The 23,892-nt window shown below is 41.6% G+C and overlaps 1 protein-coding gene across 3 annotated transcripts in view; it reads right to left on the reverse strand.

Moving 5' to 3' along the window:
- The window catches only part of LOC139381504 (ubiquitin carboxyl-terminal hydrolase 54-like), a 59,423-nt gene extending 40,282 nt beyond the window's left edge, over window positions 1–19,141 (reverse strand). For 2 of the 3 annotated variants that reach the window (XM_071125105.1, XM_071125106.1), the window contains exon 1: window positions 18,530–18,775. In XM_071125105.1, the coding sequence (XP_070981206.1) occupies window positions 18,530–18,676 (147 nt within the window). In that variant the 5' untranslated portion in view covers window positions 18,677–18,775. Of the gene's footprint in view, window positions 1–18,529 lie in introns of all 3 variants that reach the window. The other variant, XM_071125104.1, reaches the window with a different exon arrangement.
- Window positions 19,142–23,892: the final 4,751 nt, after the last annotated feature.

The raw sequence follows: 23,892 nt of genomic DNA on the forward strand, positions 1-23,892 counted from the left end.
GTTCTGACACTGCTGCCTGAGATTTCAGAAGTACAAAAGCTGTGAGGTTGAACTATAGAACGAATAGATGTGCCGTGATTCACAATTGCCAACAACAATCACAACCTGACTGTAAAAAGGCAATGTGTCAAATAAATTATTTAAGCGGCCCAAAACGTTTTTGAATTGGCCTATAAATTCAGATTGATTACTAGGCTACATTCCCAAAACGGTAACCTTCCAGAGATTTGTCACTATGGACACTATGGACAAACCTTTTGGCTGGGGGTTGGAAAAATACCTGAATTGAGATCAAAACATCCCAAAGAGAGGAGGATGCCATCTTGAGAAGAATCTTAAGATGAGAAGTTGCTAGTAATGCTCCTCATGACAACCATAAGGAGGCTGTCAGCCACACACACACACATTAAAACCTCCAGATTTCAAAAAGTCCTGACTGAGGCAGAAAGAAGCCAGAGGTTTCATAACACCAGACCATCTGCACTGCAGTAGCTTTACAGAAAGTGAAAGGATGGCACCTGGATCAGGGGTAAATCCATTATAACTCCATCACTTATTGACAGAACCCCTTTTGGGCCTGAATGCCAAAACATTAAAAGATAAAGTTGCTCCAAATCGATCTATTGATCATACCCCACCTGACCATGAGACAGACATCCATGTGTCTACATCAATGGTAAAAACATACCGTTGAGAATAATATCATTTAAAATCTTAAATTATATAGTTGTCAAACTATTTTACAATTTATTGAGGAAAACATACAACAAATATTAGAGCTGACCCCAATTAGTCGTTGGTCGATTGTTGGGTTGTTAGGCTGTTGGTCAACCTTGATTGTTTTAGTCGAGCAGTAACAAATACATACAGTTGAAGTCGTAAGTTACATACACTTAGGTTGGAGTCATGAAAACTCATTTTTCAACCACTCTTGTTGTTAACAAACTATAGTTGTTAACAAACTATAGTTTTGGCAAGTCGGTTAGGACATCTACTTTGTGCATGACACACGTCATTTTTCCAACAATTGTTTACAGACAGATTATTTCACTTATTCACTGTATCACAATTCCAGTGGGTCAAAAGTTTACATACACTAAGTTGACTTTGAGGCTATTTGTGCAAGGGATAAGAAGCAGTGCAGGAGCTCATTGAGCTCTTGTTCCTCTTATAGAATATTAGCTCAAAAGTATTGTGGAGCTCCTGCTCCTAAATATAAAGAGTACTAGCACCCAAAATGAGTACCACAATCTATTTCAGTCCAAGTCAGTCCAAATTAGCCTATCAGAAGCTTCTAAAGCCATGACATCATTTTCTGGAATATTCCAATCTGTTTAAAGGCACAGTCAACTTAGTGTATGTAAACTGTGGAAAGCTACCCGAAACGTTTGATCCAAGTTAAACAATTTAGAAATGTCCTTGTTTTTGAAAGTAAAGCAACATTTTTGTCCAAATTGATCAGAAATACAGTGTAGACATTGTTAATGTTGTAAATGACTATTGTAGCTGGAAACTGCAAAAAATGTTATGGAATATCTACAGTGGGACAAAAAAAGTATTTAGTCAGCCACCAATTGTGCCACTTAAAAAGATGAGAGAGGCCTGTAATTTTCATCATAGGTACACTTCAACTATGACAGACAAAATGAGAAAAAAAAATCCAGAAAATCACATTGTAGGATTGTAGGATTTTAATTAGCAAATTATGGTGGAAAATAAAAATGTTCTTTGCAACTCTGCCTAGAATGCCATGATCCCGGAGTCACCTCTTCACTATTGACGTTGAGACTGGTGTTTTGCAGGTACTATTTAATGAAGCTGCCAGTTGAGGACTTGAAGGCGTCTTGAGGTCAAATCTAGCTCTGTATCACATCGGAATGCACCTCCCAAATTTCTTAACAATGCTGAGGGCTTTGTATAGCTCCACATTGACATGATTGGTTGACGGTACGTGGGGGCGGTACATCCTGTATAAACAAACTCACTTCCTTGACAACATCTATGCATTGCTCCGTGAAGTGCAAGAAGTATGAATGCCCTCACTTCTGCTGAGGCCATATCACCGTAAATGCAGCAAGGCCAATGCAGATGTCAGATTGACCAGATGCACAATGCACTTCTCTCTCCAAAATGCGCTCTCTCCCACCAATTTGTGCACATACATTGTTTCATAACTTCATTGTATGAATTGTTTGCCTTTGAATGTTAGTGTCTATCAATTCCCCATTACATATATCACCAGTAGTACATTTACTGTTAATTCCTATAATTTCTAATCTACAATGTTTGTTACTTTGGTTACGGTCATTTTTTTAATGCATTCAATATTATTACAGTCTTCTTCTTCTCATTGTCGGAGTGGACACATTGTTTGCAGAATGCAGAACCTGTGCTACACTTGTGAGAAACAAGTTTTGGTTTATTTAATTCCATTTACGAGTTGTGTCAATTTATTCATTGTCTTTTGTTTGGAGCGCTCCTTTCAATGTTGAGTCTATAGGCTACCTGGCCTGCTGGCAAATGTAGGCATATAAATGTGCCCATTTGGGGGCCTGATAGTATTTCTGATTGCCTTAACACACCACCAGTGATGACCTGCGGAGCTTCTCAAAGTAATCTTTTCTTCACCTAAAACAGCAAGCAAACAGTATATTTTTTACATCCATTGAGAATTACGATAGTTCCTCAATTATAAGAGGAACAAGAGCTCAAGCAGTAGAACATTTGAGGTGCCGGTACTCAACTCCAAATCCCTTGCGCAAATAGCCTACAGCTGTGTCTGCATTAAGCTCACTGGCGCTGGAAACTGAGGGCCCAGAATATTTTATACGTTGCAAGTTCGCAAGCTTTGGGCCGGACCCAAGTTAATAGTTGCAGACAGGCCATGTGTAGCCAATGTCATTTATAGCATATCTACTTAGTACCAGTAACTTCAGGGCAGTAATGGCAGAATATGCGAAAGCCAGCAAGGGTGGGAGGAGAATAGTTGGGTCAGGTTAAGTTTATTTTCTTCTGGTTATCTAGATCTCTGGCACCCTCTTGAGGCATCAAACCGTAAGCTTAAAGCATCAGACAAACTCAATGCACAAAGTTTATTTTATTAAAACACATGTCTTTATATATGGAAAAATACACGTTAAATAATTTCCAGCAATCGATTGGTTGAAAGAACAGATGACTTGCAATCAACCAAGATTTTTATTTATTTGGGGACAGCCCTAAAAATGATATGTGTTGTGCCCGCCAACGGTTGAGTCACAACATGCTCCTGAATACAGGGTGGGGTTCATGTTTTGGTTGATGAATGTACTAAAATGGGAATCAAATGGACATTTTGACTGTTAAATGATACCACAAAGATGGTTGGAGGTCCAGACATCAGAGAAGGTTTACTTGAATGGGAATATCGGTTTTAAAAATACTGTCAACCCTCCATAGGAAACCTATTGAAATCATAGAAATACAGAAAATAGAATATACACATCTTTGTGGAAGTAATTAGAAAAAGTAAAAATGTCAATTCAATTTAAATGGTGTACCAGCTAAACTGCAGTGGTCTGAAGGGATAGGTCCATTTTATGATTTCAATTTCTACCCACCCTGTATTCAAAAGCATGTTGTGTTTCAATCGATGACGGACACAACACAACACATTTGAAGATAATTGACGCTAAAGGTTGAAAAACTACTTTTATTAAAAAATATATATATTTCAAGAAATTATTAAATAGGTTGTCAACCCTGTTTGTAAGCTTTTAAATTATATTAAACTCAACTGTTTATCTTTTCCAGTGATGAAGACATGGATGTCTCATAGTATGGTGGGTTATGCAAAATGGGTCAACTTTGAGGACCTCTATCTCATGAATATTTTCAGGCTATTCAGGTCCACCTAGACTAAAAAAACTGTGAGTTGGGGTTCAATGTCCGTCAGATAGACAAAAAAAAAGTACTACCCATAAATCTATATGCCAGAACATTCTAGCGTTGCACAAAACATTCCAAACATCAGCAACGTAAAAACTAGAAATGGTACTGTGTGTGTGAAATACCCCGGACCTTCAGTTATTTTTCCAGAATTGTTGGAATGTATGATCAGTTTATTTATAAGCCCTCCCTGCTGTGTTGCCACTCTGCGTGACCCTGTCCCTGATAATGCCTTCAATCTGTCAATCATACCAGCCATCACTTGTGATAAAAAGGGTTCCAAGGAACTGATCCAAGAGCGAGAGGCAGGAAAGCGTGATGAAAGGCAGAGATAAGCTGGCTGGAAGAGAAGGGAATCGATGACATAACAAAATGAGCACAATTCCAGCCTTAACGCTGCCATGATGACAGCACTCAAGGCAGGATTAGGGAAATTCCACGATAACGGAATTATGCTGAGACTCCGATTTTTCACTTTAAAATATATACGCCAAACAAAAAACATTGATTTCTAAGTTAAACAAACCATAGACACCTTGAGTTTGAAAAAAATATATATTTTGGTTATTGAACTACAGTGAGTGAAGTGGACTTACACCCAATAACAGAATTACGGTAACAGAATTACGGTAACAGAATTACATCAAGGTTCCCTGATCTGTACTACATCATCATTATGGATATGAATGTCATTTTCTTCATGGTGATGTATCCTGAATTGGTCCACAAAGGTAGAACTGCGCAATATCATTATTTGCACGTATGGGTATTATACACTGGCTAATATTTTAATGAACTTCACCCCAAAACAAGGCGAAATCTGAACCAATCATCGACGTCTATGTTTCACAAGTTTGGACATCACAGTACAGAACAGTAGAGCACAGCACATCACAGAAGAGTACAGTATAGTACATTACTGTACTCTACTCTAGTGTGCTCTACTGTACTGAACTCTAATTTACTAAAAGGTACTGTACTGAATGAACTATACTCTACTCTACTTTTCTTTACTGTACTGTACTCTGTGCTTCACTGTACTATGTACTATGCTGTCCAAACTTGTGAAACATAGACAATGATTGGTTCAGATTTTGTCCAAGGCCGGTCCGCTTTGACCACCAGATGACAGAAAGAAAACAGCTATGAGCTGAACATAACAGTATGCCAGTGGAAGGGAGGACAATAGCAGGTGACCCAACTGTGGCCTGTGACTACTATGATTTCCCATTGCAGCCAATTCAATTGAAGTCATTCCGTTACTGATTTTTCTGTAATTCTGTTACCGATTTGGAACCTGGAAGCAAAAAGGATTCTTCAAAGGGACCTCCTATGGGGAAGCGGAAGAACCCTTTTGGATTATACACTGAACAAAAATATAAACGCATCATGCAACAATTTCAAAGATTTTACTGAGTTACAGTTCATATAAGGAAATCAGTCAATTGAAATAAATTCATTAGGCCCTAATCTATGGATTCCACATGACTGGGCAGGGGTGCAGCTATGGGTGGGCCTGGAGGGCATAGGCCCACCCACTGGGGAGCCAGGTGCAGCCAAGCAGAATAATTTTTGATAACAGACAGAAATACTCCTCAGTTTCATCAGCTGTCTGGGTGGCTGGTCTCAGTCGATCCCGCAGGTGCAAAAGCCGGATGTGGAGGTCCTGGGCTGGAGTGGTTACACGCGGTCTGCGGTTATGAGGCCGGTTGGACGCACTGTCAAATTCTCTAAAACGACGTTGGAGATGGCTTATGATACAGAATTTAACATTCAATTCTCTGGCAGCAACTTTGGTAGACATTCCTGCAGTCAGCATGTCATTTTAATTTTTTTTTTAAAGATAAAGCAAAGCAGTTCGACACATACAACAACACAGAGTTACACATGGAGTAAAACAAACATAGAGTCAATAATACAGTAGAAAAATAAGTCTATATACAATGTGAGCAAATGAGGTGAGATAAGGGAGGTAAAGGCAAAAAAAAGGCCATGGTGGTGAAGTAAATATAATATAGCAAGTAAAACACTGGAATGGTAGATTTGCAGTGGAAGAATGTGCAAAGTAGAGATAGAAATAATGGGGTGCAAAGGAGCAAAATAAATAAATAAATACAGTAGGGGAGAGGTAGTTGTTTGGGCTAAATTATAGATGGGCTATGTACAGGTGCAGTAATCTGTGAGCTGCTCTGACAGCTGGTGCTTAAAGCTAGTGAGGGAGATAAGTGTTTCCAGTTTCAGAGATTTTTGTAGTTTGTTCCAGTCATTGGCAGCAGAGAACTGGAAGGAGAGGCGGCCAAAGGAAGAATTGGTTTTGGGGGTGACCAAAGAGATATACCTGCTGGAGCACGTGCTACAGGTGGGTGCTGCTATGGTGACCAGCGAGCTGAGATAAGGGGGGACTTTACCTAGCAGGGTCTTGTAGATGACCTGGAGCCAGTGGGTTTGGCGACGAGTATGAAGCGAGGGCCAGCCAACGAGAGCGTACAGGTCGCAGTGGTGGGTAGTATATGGGGCTTTGGTGACAAAACGGATGGCACTGTGACAGACTGCATCTAATTTATTGAGTAGGGTATTGGAGGCTATTTTGTAAATGACATTGCCGAAGTCGAGGATCGGTAAGATAGTCAATTTTACAAGGGTATGTATGAGTGAAGGATGCTTTGTTGCGAAATAGGAAGCCAATTCGAGATTTAACTTTGGATTGGAGATGTTTGATGTGAGTCTGGAAGGAGAGTTTACAGTCTAACCAGACACCTAGGTATTTGTAGTTGTTCACATATTCTAAGTCAGAACCGTCCAGAGTAGTGATGTTGGACGGGCGGGCAGGTGCAGGCAGCGATCGGTTGAAGAGCAAGCATTTAGTTTTACTTGTATTTAAGAGCAATTGGAGGCCACGGGAGGAGATTTGTATGGCATTGAAGCTTGTCTAGAGGGTTGTTAACACAGTGTCCAAAGAAGGACCAGAAGTTTACAGAATGGTGTTGTCTGCGTAGAGGTGGATCAGAGACTCACCAGCAGCAAGAGCGGCATCATTGATGTATACAGAGAAGAGAGTTGGTCCAAGAATTGAACCCTGTGGCACCCCCATAGAGACTGCCAGAGGCACGGACAACAGGCCCTCTGATTTGACACACTGAACTCTATCAGAGAAGTAGTTGGTGAACCAGGCGAGGCAATCATTTGAGAAACCAAGGCTATCGAGTCTGCCGATGAGGATGTGGTGATTGACAGAGTTGAAAGCCTTGGCAAGGTCAATGAATACGGCTGCACAGTATTGTTTCTTATTGATGGCAGTTAAGATATCGTTTAGGACCATGAGCGTGGCTGAGGTGCACCCATGGCCAGCTCTGAAACCAGATTGCATAGCGGAGAAGGTATGGTGGGATTCGAAATGGTCGGTAATCTGTTTGTTGACTTGGCTTTTGTTTACCTTAGAAAGGTAGGGTAGGATAGATATAGGTCTGTAGCAGTTTGGGTCAAGAGTGTCCCCCCCTTTGAAGAGGGGGATGACCGCAGCTGCTTTCCAATCTTTGGGAATCTCAGACGATACGAAAGAGAGGTTGAACAGGCTAGTATATGGGATGCAACAACTTAGATAATTTTAGAAAGAAAGGGTCCAGATTGTCTAGCCCGGCTGATTTGTAGGGGTCCAGATTTTGCAGTTCTTTCAGAACATCAGCTGACTGGATTTGGGAGAAGGAGAAATGGGGAAGGCTTGGGCGAGTTGCTGTGGGGGGGTGCCGTGCTGTTGACCGGGGTAGGGGTAGGCAGGTGGAAAGCATGGCCAGCCGTAGAAAAATGCTTATTGAAATTCTCAATTATTATTTATTGGTGGTGACAGTGTTTCCTATCCTCAGTGCAGTGGGCAGCTGGGAGGAGGTGTTCTTATTCTGCATGGACTTTACAGTGTCCCAGAACTTTTTTGAGTTTGTGTTGCAGGAAGCAAATTTCTGCTTGAAAAAGCTAGCCTTGGCTTTTCTAACGGCCTGTGCATATTGGTTCCTAGCTTCCCTGAAAAGTTGCATATCACGGGGGCTGTTCGATGCTAATGCAGAACGCCATAGGATGTTTTTGTTACGGGCAGTCAGGTCTGGAGAGAACCAAGGGCTATATCTGTTCCTGGTTCTAAATTTCTTGAATGGGGCATGCTTATTTAAGATGGTGAGGAAGGCATTTAAAAAAATAACCAGGCATCCTCTACTGACTGATCAATATCCTTCCAAGATACCCCGGCCAGGTCGATTAGACATCTGTGGCACTGTGTTGTGTGACAAAACTGCACATTTTAGAGTGGCTTTTTATTGTTCCCAGCACAAGGTGCACCATTGTAATGATCATGCTGTTTAATCAGCTTCTTGATATGCCATACCTGTCAGATAGATGAATTATCGTGGAGAAATGCTCACTAACAGGGATGTAAACAAATTTGTGCACAAAATATGAGAGAAATAAGGATCTTTTATTTCAGCTCGTGTCACATGGGTCCAACACTTTACATGGGTTTACATTTTGGACAACACCTTTTATTTTTTAAGTGTGTGAGTGTACCTTTACTTGTTACTTCTGTGAGCTTTCATTATGCTGAGGGAGATAAATTAGAGAATATCTTAAAGATTGTCACGGATCCCTCTGGAACTTTCATTGCGCACACCTGGCCGCTATTCCCACTGATTGTATTTGTATATATGTTCCCTTTGTGCACCATGGTGCGGTCGATTATTGTTGCGTGTGAGTACCTGTGCTGTGTGTTTTGGGCTTTCGTGCCATTGTGGATTGCGCAGATGTTCACGGGTCTCGTCCCGTGGGTTAATCATTGTGCGCGTGTGTATTTATTCGAGGTACTCCTCGCTCTTTTGTTTGGGTTTCAACCCTGTATTTTTGTTACGTGTTTGTTTGGTCTTCATCCCCGTGCCCTTACACTGCACACTGTAATTTGGGGTGTAATAAAATAAACCTATTCGCATTTCTGCGCCTGTCTCCCGAATCATTGTTACCAACGTGACAAAGATATGTGGGTCTTTGGTAATGGAATTACAAGGCACAAGGCAATGTTTTGTAAACTTACAGAAAGCAAATAATTTATCCAAAACGAAATATAAGTGTTGATATTAGTTAGTGGTCTTTACTTCAACATGATAGTGTTTTGATATATTTCTAATACCTTTTAAGACTTATTCTGGTAGATGTTTTCTAAGACCCCTTCTATCTGTTTGACCAGAAATCAAAGCCATTAACCTCTGCTTAAAATTGAGATTTTTTTTTTAAATGGTTGAAAAATGTATCTACGCCTTCATTTCCCCAAAATATAGACTCTTAGTTTTCATTTTATACCCAATTTGTCCTTTTACATGAAAATGACCATTAACAGATTACACTGAAGCAGAGAAAGGGAGGTGGCAGGGGAGGGGGAAAACAGACAACTTCTAAACCTATCTAGCCTGCCTCTATGCAGCATACAACACTCTGCAATCAATCACACCCCAGAGACCCAACAGCACTGACAGTCGGAGAAGGGTGAGTGCCTCAACATCCAGGGAACCAACTCATTCCAGGCCTACCCCTCAGCCAAGATTTAGGACCAAACATGTGGCATGACAGATTTTATACCGAGGGTGGAGGTTTGACTGCACAAATTTTTTAGCCCATGACGGATAGGTGCCTGCCTTACTGGTTTGGTATGGTGTCTGTGTCTGTGTGCAAGTAGTATGTGTTACTGCAGTTATTTTTAGAGGGCTAAGTTAAGAATAACAGAAAATATAGCTTTTGAGTGTATTTTGCCTAAAGAGAGAATGGGATCATATGTGCATATTAAGCAATCAGGTAGCCTAGCAGAGCCGACTAGGTGAAAAATCTGTCGACGTACCCTTGAGCAAAGCGTCGTAATTGCTCCTGTAAGTCACTCTGGATAAGAGAATCTGCTAAATGACTCAAATGTAAAATATGCAATCAGTACAATTCCTGGTTAGCGTTTTCCTTCTTGTCCTTTGCCTCAGGTCCAATAAGTTGCTTGTTCTCCCGCTGCAGAGTGCAAAGCAAGACCATGGCATTTTCACCGACGCACAGACACATCCTTCCCAGGTATGTGAACCCTTCTCATTTGGTGGTGGTCTTTTTGTTTTACAGGCCACTGGCCAGGATGGAAATAGTGTCCAGTCCACAGCTGTCCTGCACAATGCAGAGTGCCGATAATGAAGATATAGTACCTAACCTCTCCACATGGGATTGATAAGAGGGCCAAAGGAAGACAAGTGTCTGTCTGTATGATAACATGGGGCAGAGCTGCTTGTTGCTGCAATGTTTCAGGCCGCACCCTCATCTGGTTCAGATGTCAGAACAACACGACAACTCTACTCCTCATCTGAGCACAGGCCCAACAACTACAATTCACAAACGTGCAATTTCTTTTGGCCCTGAGGTATTCCAAACATACATCGTCTTGATCACTTTTGGTCACAATTATACAACACTTGCATGCCATTGTAAACAGGGCCAGTAAAGCTCAACACATTCGTTCCCAGGTTTGCATGTCCTTGTTGGACTGTGGAGCGGGTTGATAGGGAGGCACACGGCACAGATGCTGCTCTCCTATTGGCCTCGAGGCATCTCCGGGCCTGGTTCTGTACATTCTATGGAAATGAGAGAGGCAGGAGAGCATGACAAAGTCATCCCAACTGGACAGCTCTGGAGAAAAGTGATATCCCAGCAGAAAAAAAAGAACCGCTGTCATTTCTGAATTGTCATGAAGTGCATGTGAAAAAGAGATGGCAGAAAGGAGAGAGGGACTGATGGAAGGAAAGCGGGAGGGAGGGAGGGAAGAGGGAGAGAGGCAGAAGGGCTCTGTTGAACCCCAGGACATCTGTTTCCTGAGATGGGATGTCAGGTGATATATTACTCATGTTTGGTAACACTTTATTTTCTCTATAGACCATCTACAGACTATCAGTAACATTTCAACTTACTATCTACCTAACTCTAGCTCTAACCATGACCTACCCTTATCCTAACCCTAAACATAACCCTTATGCTAACCCTTATTCTAAACCTAAGCCTAACTGTAACCTTAGCAAGCAGTTGCTTATCAACAAATTGTTTGCTGAAAGTACGACCATCTGTAGAGAAACTACAGATGTAAAATCCAGACCATCCAAATAAAGTGTGACCCTCGTGTTTTCCCAACACTTAATGAGAACTACAGACAGTCTGTCTATCGTTAAGAATAAGGTGTGCTGCTCCAAGCAACTTTAGGCTGGAAACATGCCGAAATCAGAAAGAGACATATTGTGCAAGTAATTACTGTAATCAAAACAAGCACCACGAGGCAATTGTGAACAGCAGACAAATGCTCAACTCAAGGGATGATTAGGTCACAGGAAGTACTGAGATGCCACCAGGAAGTAGGCATGCTTTGCTTTGTTTGCTTGCTTCAGTCGTGAATCGTGATGGGAAATGGGTTAAGTAATAGTTGTTTTTTTCCTTCCTTCCATCTCAAGCCCTAGAACCCATGAAAGACAGATGGCCAAACACCCAACACACAGGACCATTAGATTGGACAGATTTCCATCTGATGGGGTTTTCAATTTTGAAAAACAATCAGACAGAGCGAAGCCATGGGCTACTTATTTTCTGATATGGAATATCAGAGAGTATTGTGGAGCTGTCCTTTGGCAAATGGAATTTCCTATTTCAAAAGGAACTGGGTCCTTCATTGCTAAATTTGGACAGCTTATGATGTGACATGATTTACCCCTGGGATTTATGGGATATTCAATGAGCCGTTCAACGCAGTGTGACTTACATGCTCCCATGTCCCTTTCTTTTCCCAACATTGCTTTAATAGGAGCTACACAATTCATCTCTTACAACCAATTATTTGTGCAGACAGTCACAGAGCAAACCATTTACTGTGATAGTCAGCCAACGCATGTGATCAGTCTGGATGGGAGCGAGGGAGAAATGAACACAGAAAACTGAGTGGCAAATCTTTTTGTAGAACACATTAACATATTCAAATGAATGAATAAATCCTTGCAAACTGCGGTCTCAACTGTACATAATAGGTTGTGAATTAAATACAGTGCCTTAAAAAACCATTGATATTACTTATTCCACATTTTGTTGTGTTACAGCCTGAAGTCAAAATGGATTCAATATTTTTTTCTCTCACCCATCTACCCACAATAACCCAGAATGACAAAGTGAAAACGTGTTTTTAGACATTTTTTAATGTATAGAAAATTAAATACAGCAAATATTTTCTGCCCATTATTCTTTTCAAAATTCTTCAATCTCTGTCAAATTGGTTGTTGGTCAGGTCTTGCGGTCTACTTTAGTGCCTTGTTGCAAACAGGATGCATGTTTTGGAATATTTGTTATTCCGTACTGACTTCCTTCTTTTCCCTCTGTCAATTAGGTTAATATTGTGGAGTAACTACAATGTTGTTGATCCATCCTCAGGTTTTTTCCTATCACAGCCATTAAACACTGTAACTGTTTTAAAGTCACCTTTGGCCTCATGGTGAAATCCCTGAGCGGTTTCCTTCCTCTCCGGCAACTGAGTTAGGAAGGACGCCTGTATAGTTGTCGTGACTGGGAGTATTGCCACACCATCCAAAGTGTAACTAATAACTTCACCACGCTCAAAGGGATATTTAATGTTTATTTTTTTATATATATTTTTTACCCATCTACCAATAGGTGCCCTTCTTTGTGAGGCATTGGAAAACCTCCCGGGTCTTTGCGGTTGAATCTGTGTTTGACTGTGGGGTACAGAGATGAGAGAGTAATTTAAAAATCCTGTTAAACACTTGTGTTGAACACTGAATGAGTTCATGCAACTTATTCTGTGACTTGTTAAGCACATTTTTACTCCTGAACCTATTTAGACTTACCATAACAAAGGGATTGAATGCATATTGACTCAAGACATTTCAGCTTTTCATTTTTTTATTAATTTGGAAAAATGTGGAAAAACATAATTCCACTGACATTACGGGGTACTGTGTGTAGGCTATATTTAATCCATTTTAAATTCAGGCTATAACACAACAACATGTGGAAGACGGCAAGGGGTGTCATTACTTTCTGAAGGCACTGTAGATGTTCAATGCCGGGTGTTCGGAAACGAGACACTAGAAGGCTGCAACCAATCTAAAGATACTTTAGACATGTTTCCATTATATCCTGTTTAAAGAGTACATATCAGTCTCGACATTCGTTTTGGATTCCATTCGTATGATAGGAAGCTGATACTAAAAAAGGCCAGAAGGTCCGTCCGTAGTCTTAAACTGGGTCATGGGTGTGAGTTACACTCAGATAGGTGTTTACAAACACAGGGGGTCAGTCTCTAGACGCTACATTTCTCCTCCTCTAATGTTTTCCCGTCTCCCATTTCGTACAACTCGACTGGTTCTTATTATGTGCCCTGGTATGCAGGTTTCACTTTCAAACATTTGAGCAAGATATGGGCTCCCTGGGGGAATCGGGCTTTCAGCTTGACCCCCCCCAGCCTCTGGAATGCACTCCCGGACCACCTGAAGGCACCACAGGCTTTGGGCTACTTTAGGAAGGCTTTCTGTTGATAGCTGTGTTCTTTGGTGTCCACGCCACATGTAGTGTCAGCTGGGATCTTTGTGTCAGTTGCCCTGTGTCCATTTTCTTTCTTCTATTTGTGTTTTTTATTTTTTTATTTTATTTTATGCACTTTGAGATTATTCTGTATAATGAAAAGCTCTTTACAAATGTAATAAATCATTCATTATTATTATCATCTGTTGGGACTGATGGAAAAGGTCAACTCAAAGACAATGGCCGTTTGTGTGTCCCTGCATTGCATTGCCTCAAAAACCCAAAAGACCATGATGAGATAAAACTGTAACAGTGACGTTAGACAGGTGTGAAGCTAAAGATATTTGTTCGGTCAGGCAGGTATTCACACTGTAGTGCTGAGCGATTAGGTTCGGTTTCTGTTCGATTTGAAATGTTTACATAAACATTAAATGCACTATACATTATGTGGGTTGAATGCTGTGGCAACACAGACTAAAACAATTAATACAAGTCCCATGATGGTAGTGACTGCCCATTACTGCTTATCACTTATCATAATTTATTCACATGAATTTACTTGAATAAAATATTTCAGTTGTGTATATTACATTTGTTTTATTTGATGACTTATTATTTACTCATTCCAAGTCATTGCATCTCTATAGAGCTGCTGGCTATGCTGTCTGACAAAATCACAATTGTAGTAGTTCTTCAAAGTAAATAAGGCATACTTTTATGACTGCCGAATACCAACTATCGTTCACTTAGATCATGTATTTTCAGGTAGAAATACCTCGCAAAGCAACTGCTTTCTATCCCTCGCGATTGCACATTCTTATGCCTCTTTTACGTCGCAGGCAGATTATGGTCAGGGTAGTTAATTACCAAGTTTTCTGAGCTAAACTATGTTGAATATTGGTCTGTTAGAAACTTCATCTCCCTACCAGATTGCACTGATTTATCTCTAGAGAAACTGTGCATTGTGCGAATTGAGCTCACAGAAAAAAAGAAAGAAAATGGAATTCAAACTATTGAACTGATGTTGGTCAATTTGTTGTTTAAAAAATTATCTACACTTTGGTTTATCGCTCAGCATTATCACACTGCCAACCAGGGTGGGGTAATAGCTGATAACATGTAATCGTTACATGTAATCTGATAATTAATAAAACGTTTAGCTGTAAGCAGTTATGTAACCAGCAAAATGATTGTAATCAGATTACAGATACATTTGAAAAACCAAATGACTACTTCTTGGATTACTTTTAAGTTCAGAAAGGATATTGGATGCTCTTTGTTTGACTTGAACGAATCTGACCACAACTCAGAGACCACTAGGATGACAGACCAAATGTGTTTGATGGATCCATTTTGCCTTCTTCAAGAAGTGTGTGTGTGTGTGTGTGTGTGTGTGTGTGTGTGTGTGTGTGTGTGTGTGTGAGAAAGAGAGAGAGAGAAGGCGAGAGATACCGAGATAGAGGAAGAGACCTTGTATCACCCCTTCCTCTATCCAAAGCTTGTGTCAAATTCTATCTGCCAGTGTGTGGGGAGCACGGAGCTTCTAACAGGAGGGCAGGAAGCACTCCCCTCCTCCTACAACTGAAAGGCACCATGGTAGACCCTCTTATCGAAGGCAACATGGTAGACCCTCTTATCTAAGGCAACATGGCAGGTAGGTCAGTACTTCAGCTTTCAATAAACCCTTCCTCCCAGGGACAGTGATTTAGGGCTTTTAAATTAAACCCAGAGTACCACAGCTACCAGAAGTGGTTTCTGGGCTGAACTTTAAATGTTAAGATGGTGGGTAAGTGTTTTGAGCTGCATCAAATTAACATTACAATACAGTACAATAGGCTAAATCCTACTTAACAAGTATAAATAGACTGAAATCAAACCATTCTAATACCATACAGCCATATGCACATTTCTAGATTGCCCATTTAAATGCACAGTGGGTTGCAAACCTTCTGACATACAGTAGGCTTGCGCCCAACTCGGAATTTAACTTATTTCCGAGAATCCTTTCTAGATACCCATATTCAAACTTTATTAAAAAAATGATTACTTTTTCAACAAAGTTATGCCTGTTAAGCCGTGTGTAGGCAAAAAAAAGAGACAATACTAGAGAAGAACTTAATGAAGCCTAGTTAACGCACAACATTTAATTTCAGACAAAAAAAAGAATGTTTTCACCCCCGGGCTCTCGATGTGCTGTCTCTGCATATTGTTATGGCTTCCAGCAGCAGACAATACAATATCAGCTCCCCCCATCTGTCTCCTGACTCATAACTGACACTAATATGTAGCTTTGGAGGTATTATCAGTCAGCTAAGCCACATTATTTCTATATGGTTGATTATATGGTAATCCAAAAATAGAGTGAAAACTAATGACAGGTTGTTTGGCTGGGTAATTATGGTGTGTGGCAGCATCTGTTTGGCAGTTGTTTATGAGGTCTAAAAGCTTGGCTTAAGTCACAGGCGAGTGAGGCGACTGACTGCCTGGCAGGCACCATATTAAGCTGAGGAAATGCCTTTCCCATTTTCTCAGAAGTACGGTGTGAGTGGGTCCTCCCAGTCAAGCTGTCAATGACTGGGCAGCAGTCCCATGGAAGGCAATGGTAAGCATTTTCTCAAGCCACTTGTGTGCTTGTTCAAGTTGAATCCTTCTGGATGAGAGAGTGGACGAGAGCCTCCCACCCACTACGTCAAGTAAAGGGTCTATGAGTACACTAATGAGAGGCTGGTTAACCAGGCATTTCATAAGACTCTAGCCTACTTCACCAGTCATTTATTTAACGTCCTTGTTGGTGTGGTGAATTTTAAGACAACTAAATAATGGATAGTTTTACTGTAGAACTAATTCATTGTTGTTATTGTTGTATGGGACTTAAGGATGAAACGGTTACCGGTTTCACGATAAACCTCTGTAAAATTCCTGACGATTAGTTTTACCATTTCAAATTTGAAATATAATTAATTAACGATGACCACGGTTTGAAAAACACAGTAAATACTGTCCAGCATCAACCAAAGTTAGCAACGGTCTGACGCAGGTGCAGCGTGAGTTTTGTTTTGTGTGAAAACATGGCGGAAGGCAGTGGCAGCGCTCGGGAGATTTTTCAGCCTTCTAAGAGGACTAAATCTGAAGTGTGGACGTATTTTGGGTTTTACCAGAGTGCTGAGGGAAACGTAATCGAAGACGGTCACCCTGTCTGCAGGCAAAAAAAGAATTGCTGCGAAAGTGGGCAACATTTCAAATCTCTTGAGTCACCTTCGTGACCACCACCCACTACTTTATAGCGAATGCAAGGTAAAGTTAACGTTTAGCTCAATGCATGATGTGGGGACTTCGGAATGGGGGAAAATGTCATGTTTTGTCTGTCTAACTTGCTAATAGCTTGCCAATAATGTAAACTGAAGCTTTCAGTGTCACCTACTGTTGTAAAAACACTACACGTTGTTCTGCTGCTGTATGCGTCATGTGTCTGCAGATTCTATTCGCCCATTACACAGGACAACACGTTATGTAGTTTAATCACCAACCAACATATTTTGTTCATTTAAAATCCGGCAGAAGTCGACTTGTTTGTAAAAGTGAGAAATACTATAGACTCCTATACAAGACTCCTGTATTTATGCAAATTGTTGGCCTCATTGCAATTACTATCACTGTCTTCTTAAGACTAATTTATATTTATGTCAATTGTGCATGGGGTCATTGCATATACTCAAATTCAACACAGAAGATTGTGTGTGTAAGTGAATAATAATAATAATTATTATTATAATGTAACAACACCAATAATAATAATAATACATGTGTTATTCCCTTGTTTACAGAGATGGGCGTGCAGCAGACAAACCCAGTGATGCTACTGGTCCCTCCTCATCTCCAGTTGTGACACAGACACTCCAGCATTTAAAAAGGCAGGCTGCTTATGCACCCACACCAAAAAAAATGCTCAAGACCTCACTGCAGCCCTTTTATATTACATTGGACAAAGGACATGATGCCATTTCAAATTGTTGAGAGGCCTGTCTTTCTGTGGCTGATGAAGGTTGCCGTGCCTCACTACAATGTGAGTGCTGCTAATTTTATTCATTTTTTTTTTTTTCATTTGATTTGCTTACTTGAGGTTGTGTTCATTTCAACCTGCACTAGGGAAACGTTTACCTCTCATGGCCACATGGTGTCATCTTTAATGTTCTCATTTTAATGTATATGCACACAAAGTGCATAGTGCTGCTAATTTTATTTGTTTGTTGGTTTTCAATATAAAACTCGATGATATGATTTCAGTGCACGTATCAAAACCTTCTGAACACTTCCAGCACATTTGAACAATACCGCGATAACACTGATAACCGTGATCATTTTGGTCACTATAATCGTGATGTGACATTTTCATACCGTTTCATCTCTAAATTGGGTCTAAATGAACATTTGTAATTACGGTATTGCATCAGTAGAGGGATTAGTCTAGAACAAAGGCTGATTATAATGAGATCTATCAAATAGTTTTATAGCGCTGACAGCTTGGAAATTGGACTATAACCCTGTGAAAATGACCCTGAGAATGTGGGTATGAGAAGACAAAAATGATGGCAAGCAGACTGAGTGGAAAACATTACCACACTGAAATATTTAAAGATACATTTAGAGCATGAAGATCTGGGGACTCGGTGTGTAGATCATGCTACATTAAAGTTATTGTTTCCCCCTCTGTCATGTCAAGTGAGGATAGTGAGAGAGCGAGAGAGAGAGAGAGGACGAGAGGAAGTTGTGTTGCACTATAGTTTCCTTAGGGTGCCACACAGGACTGGTCTATTACTGTCAATTGATGTCGGTAATCGCTGCTCCTCCCCTGAAAACTCACAGCAGTCTGTGACTCTATGCAGAGTGATGAGATCAACCTCCACTCTACCACACTGAATACCTGTTGTCGACAGACACATCCCACCCTGCAGCCCACACAAACACTTCAGACCTAAGCGGGAAAAAAACGAATAAGAAAAAATAAAAAAATTTGTGTGTACGTGTGTGCCCCTACCTGCAGTGCGCTGTTGAGGAAGCAGCTGTTCTGGCCCGGCTCGTTGCTGAGTCCTTTACTGGGGGCGATGGACGTCATAGTGCGTGGGGTAAATATCCCCTGCAGCCCACCGCTTCCGGACGCAAAGTAGTTCCTCTTCCAAGACATGGTCCTGGCAGTGAGTCACCTCTCCCCCCGGATCAACACTCAACAGTCCGCCCCCGTGACAAAACACACAGGGCCATCTTTGCAGAGTGGCAGAACAAAAAACGGAGAGTGAAAACCAGTGGGTGTGTAAAAAGGGGTAGTGGGACAGTTTTCAAATGGTTTGCTTTGTCTGATGGAGTCCAGAGACTCTAATGTCTCTATCGTAATATCAGGCAGCTTGTGTCCAGTCCCAGACGTTTGACAATAGGGGGCCCTGGTGACAGTAGTAGTTGTTGTTTCTACTGCATGTGTGTAGACCTTCCCTGGTGTGTCCTGCACAGCCAAGTACAGCCGGGTCCTAGCTCCTCAACAACAGAAGCTCTCTACAGATGGGGGAGAGAAGTGAAAGGTCAGGGGTCAGTTTATCTTCCCTCCCGCTCTCCTGAATGTCTGAATGGAGCGGAGCTTCCCAGTTCTGCAGCAAATCTGAAGGAGGACAAGAAAAGAGAAGTTTATGAGCGGGCTCCCCCCGTCGCCTCTCCAAACCACCTCCCCTCACTGGCTTTATCACCCTTCTGCACTAAAATCACAATATAATCAGATACAGTCAGGTCCAAAATGATTGTCACCCTTGATAAAGATGAGCAAAAAAGACTCTATAAAACAAATAAGACAAATACTGAGCCATATTGTATGTAAACATTTATTTTATTATATTAATACAATACCTAGAGAAAGAGATGTTTAACAAGTACATTTTAAAAAACGGGTCAAAATGATTGGCATCCCTGTTTTTAATACTCTAGCACCCTCCCCTAAAAACACCGAGCCTTTTTCTCAAATGTTTTATGAGATTGGAGAACACTTTGGGAAGGACAGAATCTTTCCAGATCCTTTATCTTTCGTCTGCGCTCATGGACTGCCCTTTTCAATTCAAACCACAGGTTTTCAATGGGGTTCAAGTCCAGAGACTGAGATGGCCATTGCAAAGTGTAGATTTTGTGGTCAACTACCAATTTCATTGTGGATTTTGATGTGTACTTGGGGTTATTGTCTTGCTGGAAGATCCACCTGCGGCCAAGTTTCAGCTTCCTGGCAGAGGCAACCGTTTTTTTGTCCTGGTACTTAGTAAAACTCACGATGCTGATGACCTTAACAAGGGCCCCTGGACCAGTGGAAGCCAAACAGCCCCATAACATCAAAGATCCACCACCATATTTTACAGTGGGTATGAGGTATCTGTTTTTCGACACCAAACCCACCACTTACGTTATATCACTTGTTAAACAGAATGTCTTTATATGTGCGATTGTATTAGTAGAAAATAATATAATTAGACTTTTTTTTTGTTGCATACAATACAGCTCAGTGTTAGTATTATTTATTTCATACAGTATGCTCATCTTTATCAACGGTGCCAATAATTTTGTATATTTACGATCAAGTCCCTCTCTCCAAGTCAGAGACCCATTTTTCCTCCAGTGCTGTCCTTGCCCTGCCTCTGTATTCACCCCCTCAATGTCCACAGGCCGTATGCAGATGTCTCCCCTGTCACCATGGTGGAAGGGTAGTAGATTTCCTGACAGTCATCCCATTTGCGGAGAGTAAAAGTGGGAGAATAGGAACAGCTCAGTCGAAGCCCACCCCCCACTGGGGATCCGCACGCTGTCTGCACATGTGCCTGGGACACCCATCCCCTTTTCACTCCAGCACACACACACACACACACACCCGTACGGCTAATGCCTTGCGGAGACGTGGTAGTGTGACGTCAATCTGCACTCTAATCAGACTTCCACAGACAGGCTAAAGACAGCTGTGCGCCGTCTGCGCGGTGGACGGCACACGCGTGAAAGTGATGATGAGGATGACAACAGAGAGAGTGGTAATTCCAGAGTGGTTGCAAAAAAAGCCTTGTTGTCATTGTCATACAGGTGAATATGATACATCTCAGCTTAAGTCCCATTGTCCTTGATGAGACGGAAGACAAGTTAGGGGGCTTTACATTAGGTGATCTTATTCAGCCATCCATTCAAATGCAATCAAACACTTCAGTAACACTGCATGAAAACACCCACACTCTGAGCAGCCACAAAAGGTGATGATAATATAGGATTTTAGCACGCTGCATAAGATATTGCTGTTATGAAACCCTAATGCCCATGGTAACATTTATGATACTATGCAACATTTATGAGGTTTGGTGGCTGACATTCTGAGCTCTTGGTGGTTTTTAGATGTAGGATCTTCATTTCATCACCCTGTTGTTGCAGAAAATGTCCGGCACAGCAGGAAACACAAACTAGTAGTGTATTCCAGGTTAAAAAAAGACTTCCAAAGTTTGTAATTTCCACTTTAAAATGTCTCTTGATTTGCCAAAAAATGGACCAACCCCTACAAAAATCTCCATTAATTATAATCCACAAAATAATTAACATTTCCTGTTACTGCAGGATTATTGTCCGGGTGTGAGAAACTGGTCAAATTAACATCCTATATCTGTAATTAGGCTCTTTCTCACAAGTCCTTCCATATCCACCATCATCACAATGTGCTTTTAATGCTCCGACTTGAGGGCAGAGCATTGAGTGAGATAAATGAGAGAGGGATAAAGAAGGAGTGAGAGAACAATGAAAGAGGTAATAAGGCTGAGGTACAGAGGAGTGCAAGAGTCAGTACATTCCTTTCCAATCACTTTGTCTTTGTTGCTGTGATGAACCGAGCCTCCTCTTCCGCTCCTCTTCCTCTCTTCTCTCTTCCGGGTGTGTTTACCCAGCACTCAGTCACAGGCTGACCTGTACTCATGATGTCACCAGACCACAGTCTGTCTGTGTTTGCTCTTTACAGCCCGGACCCGAGGCACTGACTGGCAGGATCAACCAACCTGTGGTGTACAGACTATCTGACTCTCGCAGACAAAGTTTAGAGTTTTGTGTTTACAGAGAAACATCAATATTCACGAATGAGTCATTCATAAACTATTACTGTTAAATGTGGGAGGAAATGTCCTCCTTCCACACACTAAATTAATATGCTTTTCCGACACATTTCTTTGTGTGACTGTGTCAGCAAGTAAAGATAAAATCACCATTGCTTTTTCAAAAAGGATAGACTTGGTGATCTTAAGGAAATTCTGAGAGCAAGACTAAGGTATGTGTATGTGTCTCACAGGAGATTGGTGGCACCTTAATTGGCGAGGACGGGTTCGTGGTAAATGGCTGGAGCGAAATCAGTGGAATGGTATCAAACGCATCAAACACATGGTTTCTATGTGTTTGATGCCATTCTCTTTACTCTGTTCCAGCCATTATTATGGTGTGTTGTCTACTCTGCACATCCATGTCTGTGTAAGAAGTGCTTGTTTACTACAAGGAGGAGGATCAACAGCCCATACACCCCTCCTGTCCTCTCTATCCCACAAGCCAAGTAAATGCTGCTGAAAGAGTCCAAAACAGTTCCTCTGCCAGACAAAAACAACAGTTTCAGCGCTTGTGGTGGGAGTAAGTGTAGGCCAGAGCTGAAGGTTAGACAGACACACAGACTGTCTGGCTGGGCTGAGGGCTTGTGTAGGCGTTTCCCAATAGGTGGGCGGTTGTGCAGCAGCCTAATCACCAGCGCAGGGAGGAGAGGGTTCAAAGGGAGGCTTAGCCATTTCCTGTAATGAGGTGGCTTGTTATCAGCAATGCTGGGTGCGAGTGTGTAGGACAGCTGGGGGTGCTCTAATAGGTGGAGTGTTGTGTCGTTATCGTCCCAGCTGGGTGTTCCCCACCAAGGGAGAGGTTAAGGGGATTCGTAGCATGCTATACAGCTAACTAGCGTTTTGTCTGCGGGGTAGGCGAGAGAGTTCAGTTAAGAGGCAGGTCATGTGGGTGGATTAGCCTGATCAGACAATGCGTAGGATTAGTCTGTCCCGTTGTTCAGGGATCTGTCTGGTCCTGGGAGGGAAGAAGACCTGACTAGCCTAGCCGCTACGCTGACATGAAGCCCATATTAGCTTCACCACAGACACATGTCTGCTGGGCTGTAGGAGGCTCCCTCAGCATGGCCCATGGCCACTGTGTTTCTGCAGTGGTACACAACACCTCATGGCCAGGGACAGCCCCAGGGAGCCAGTAAACATGCAGCTAGTCTCAGATGCTCATGGAATAAGATCAGATTCCCTCCGTCCATGCTGCCTGCACATGAGCTCATTACAGACCGCTCAGATAAAATGTTCTCAAAAAGCCATCATTGTCACAGAAGTGACCACAATAGCTAAATGATTCCTAACCAGTAGGCTAATTGAGACACTAGATTGGGATATGTAGTGTATATTGTGAAACTACACTGCAAGCATAGCCTTAGCAGTCCATAGGTGTGATTCCTCATGAAACCAGGGGGTGAAAATACCATTATTTGGGGGATTTTCACAACATTTAACCCATAGAATGGTCCTTTGGATAAAGGATTGTTGACAGATATTTGACATTTGTAGGTACTGAATACAAATATAAAAGCAGCATGTAAAGTGTTGGTCCCATGTTTCATGAGCTGAAATAAAAGATCCCAGAAATGTTACAAACGCACAAAAAGCTTATTTCTCACAAATTTGTTTCCATCCCTGTTAGTGAGCATTTCTCCTATGACAAGATAATCCGTTCCCCTAACAGGTGTGGCATATCAAGAAGCTGATTAAACAGCATGACCAACTGGCCTCACAACCGCAGACCATGTGTAACAACGCCAGCCCAGGACCTCCACATCCGGCTTCTTCACCTGCAGGATCGACTGAGGCCAGCCACCCAGACAGCTGATGAAACTGAGGAGTATTTCTGTCTGTAATAAAGCCCATTTGTGGGGGGGAAATCATTCTGATTGGCTGGGCCTGGCTCCCCAGTGGGTGAGACTGGCTCCCAAGTGGGTTGGCCTATGCCTTCCAAGGCCCACCCATGGCTGCTCCCCTGCCCAGTCATGTGAAATAGATAGATTATCGCCCAATTAATTGATTTCAACTGACTGATTTCCTTATATGAACTGTAACTCAGTAAAATTGTTGAAATTGTTTCATGTTGCGTTTATATTTTTGTTCAGTATAAAGCATAATTGAGAAATAATTCATTAAAATGAGCATATTTATGATATTTTGGCCTTACCCATGCCTCATTTAAGACTCCATAATGTTTCATATGTAGGTGCTACAATGGAAAAATTGGTGTCATATGAAGTGTTACCGCTTCCTCCGAAATATGAGTGGTATT

Source organism: Oncorhynchus clarkii, chromosome 23 (genome assembly GCF_045791955.1).
Source record: "Oncorhynchus clarkii lewisi isolate Uvic-CL-2024 chromosome 23, UVic_Ocla_1.0, whole genome shotgun sequence".
In the NCBI taxonomy this organism is placed as follows: Eukaryota; Metazoa; Chordata; class Actinopteri; order Salmoniformes; family Salmonidae; genus Oncorhynchus; species Oncorhynchus clarkii.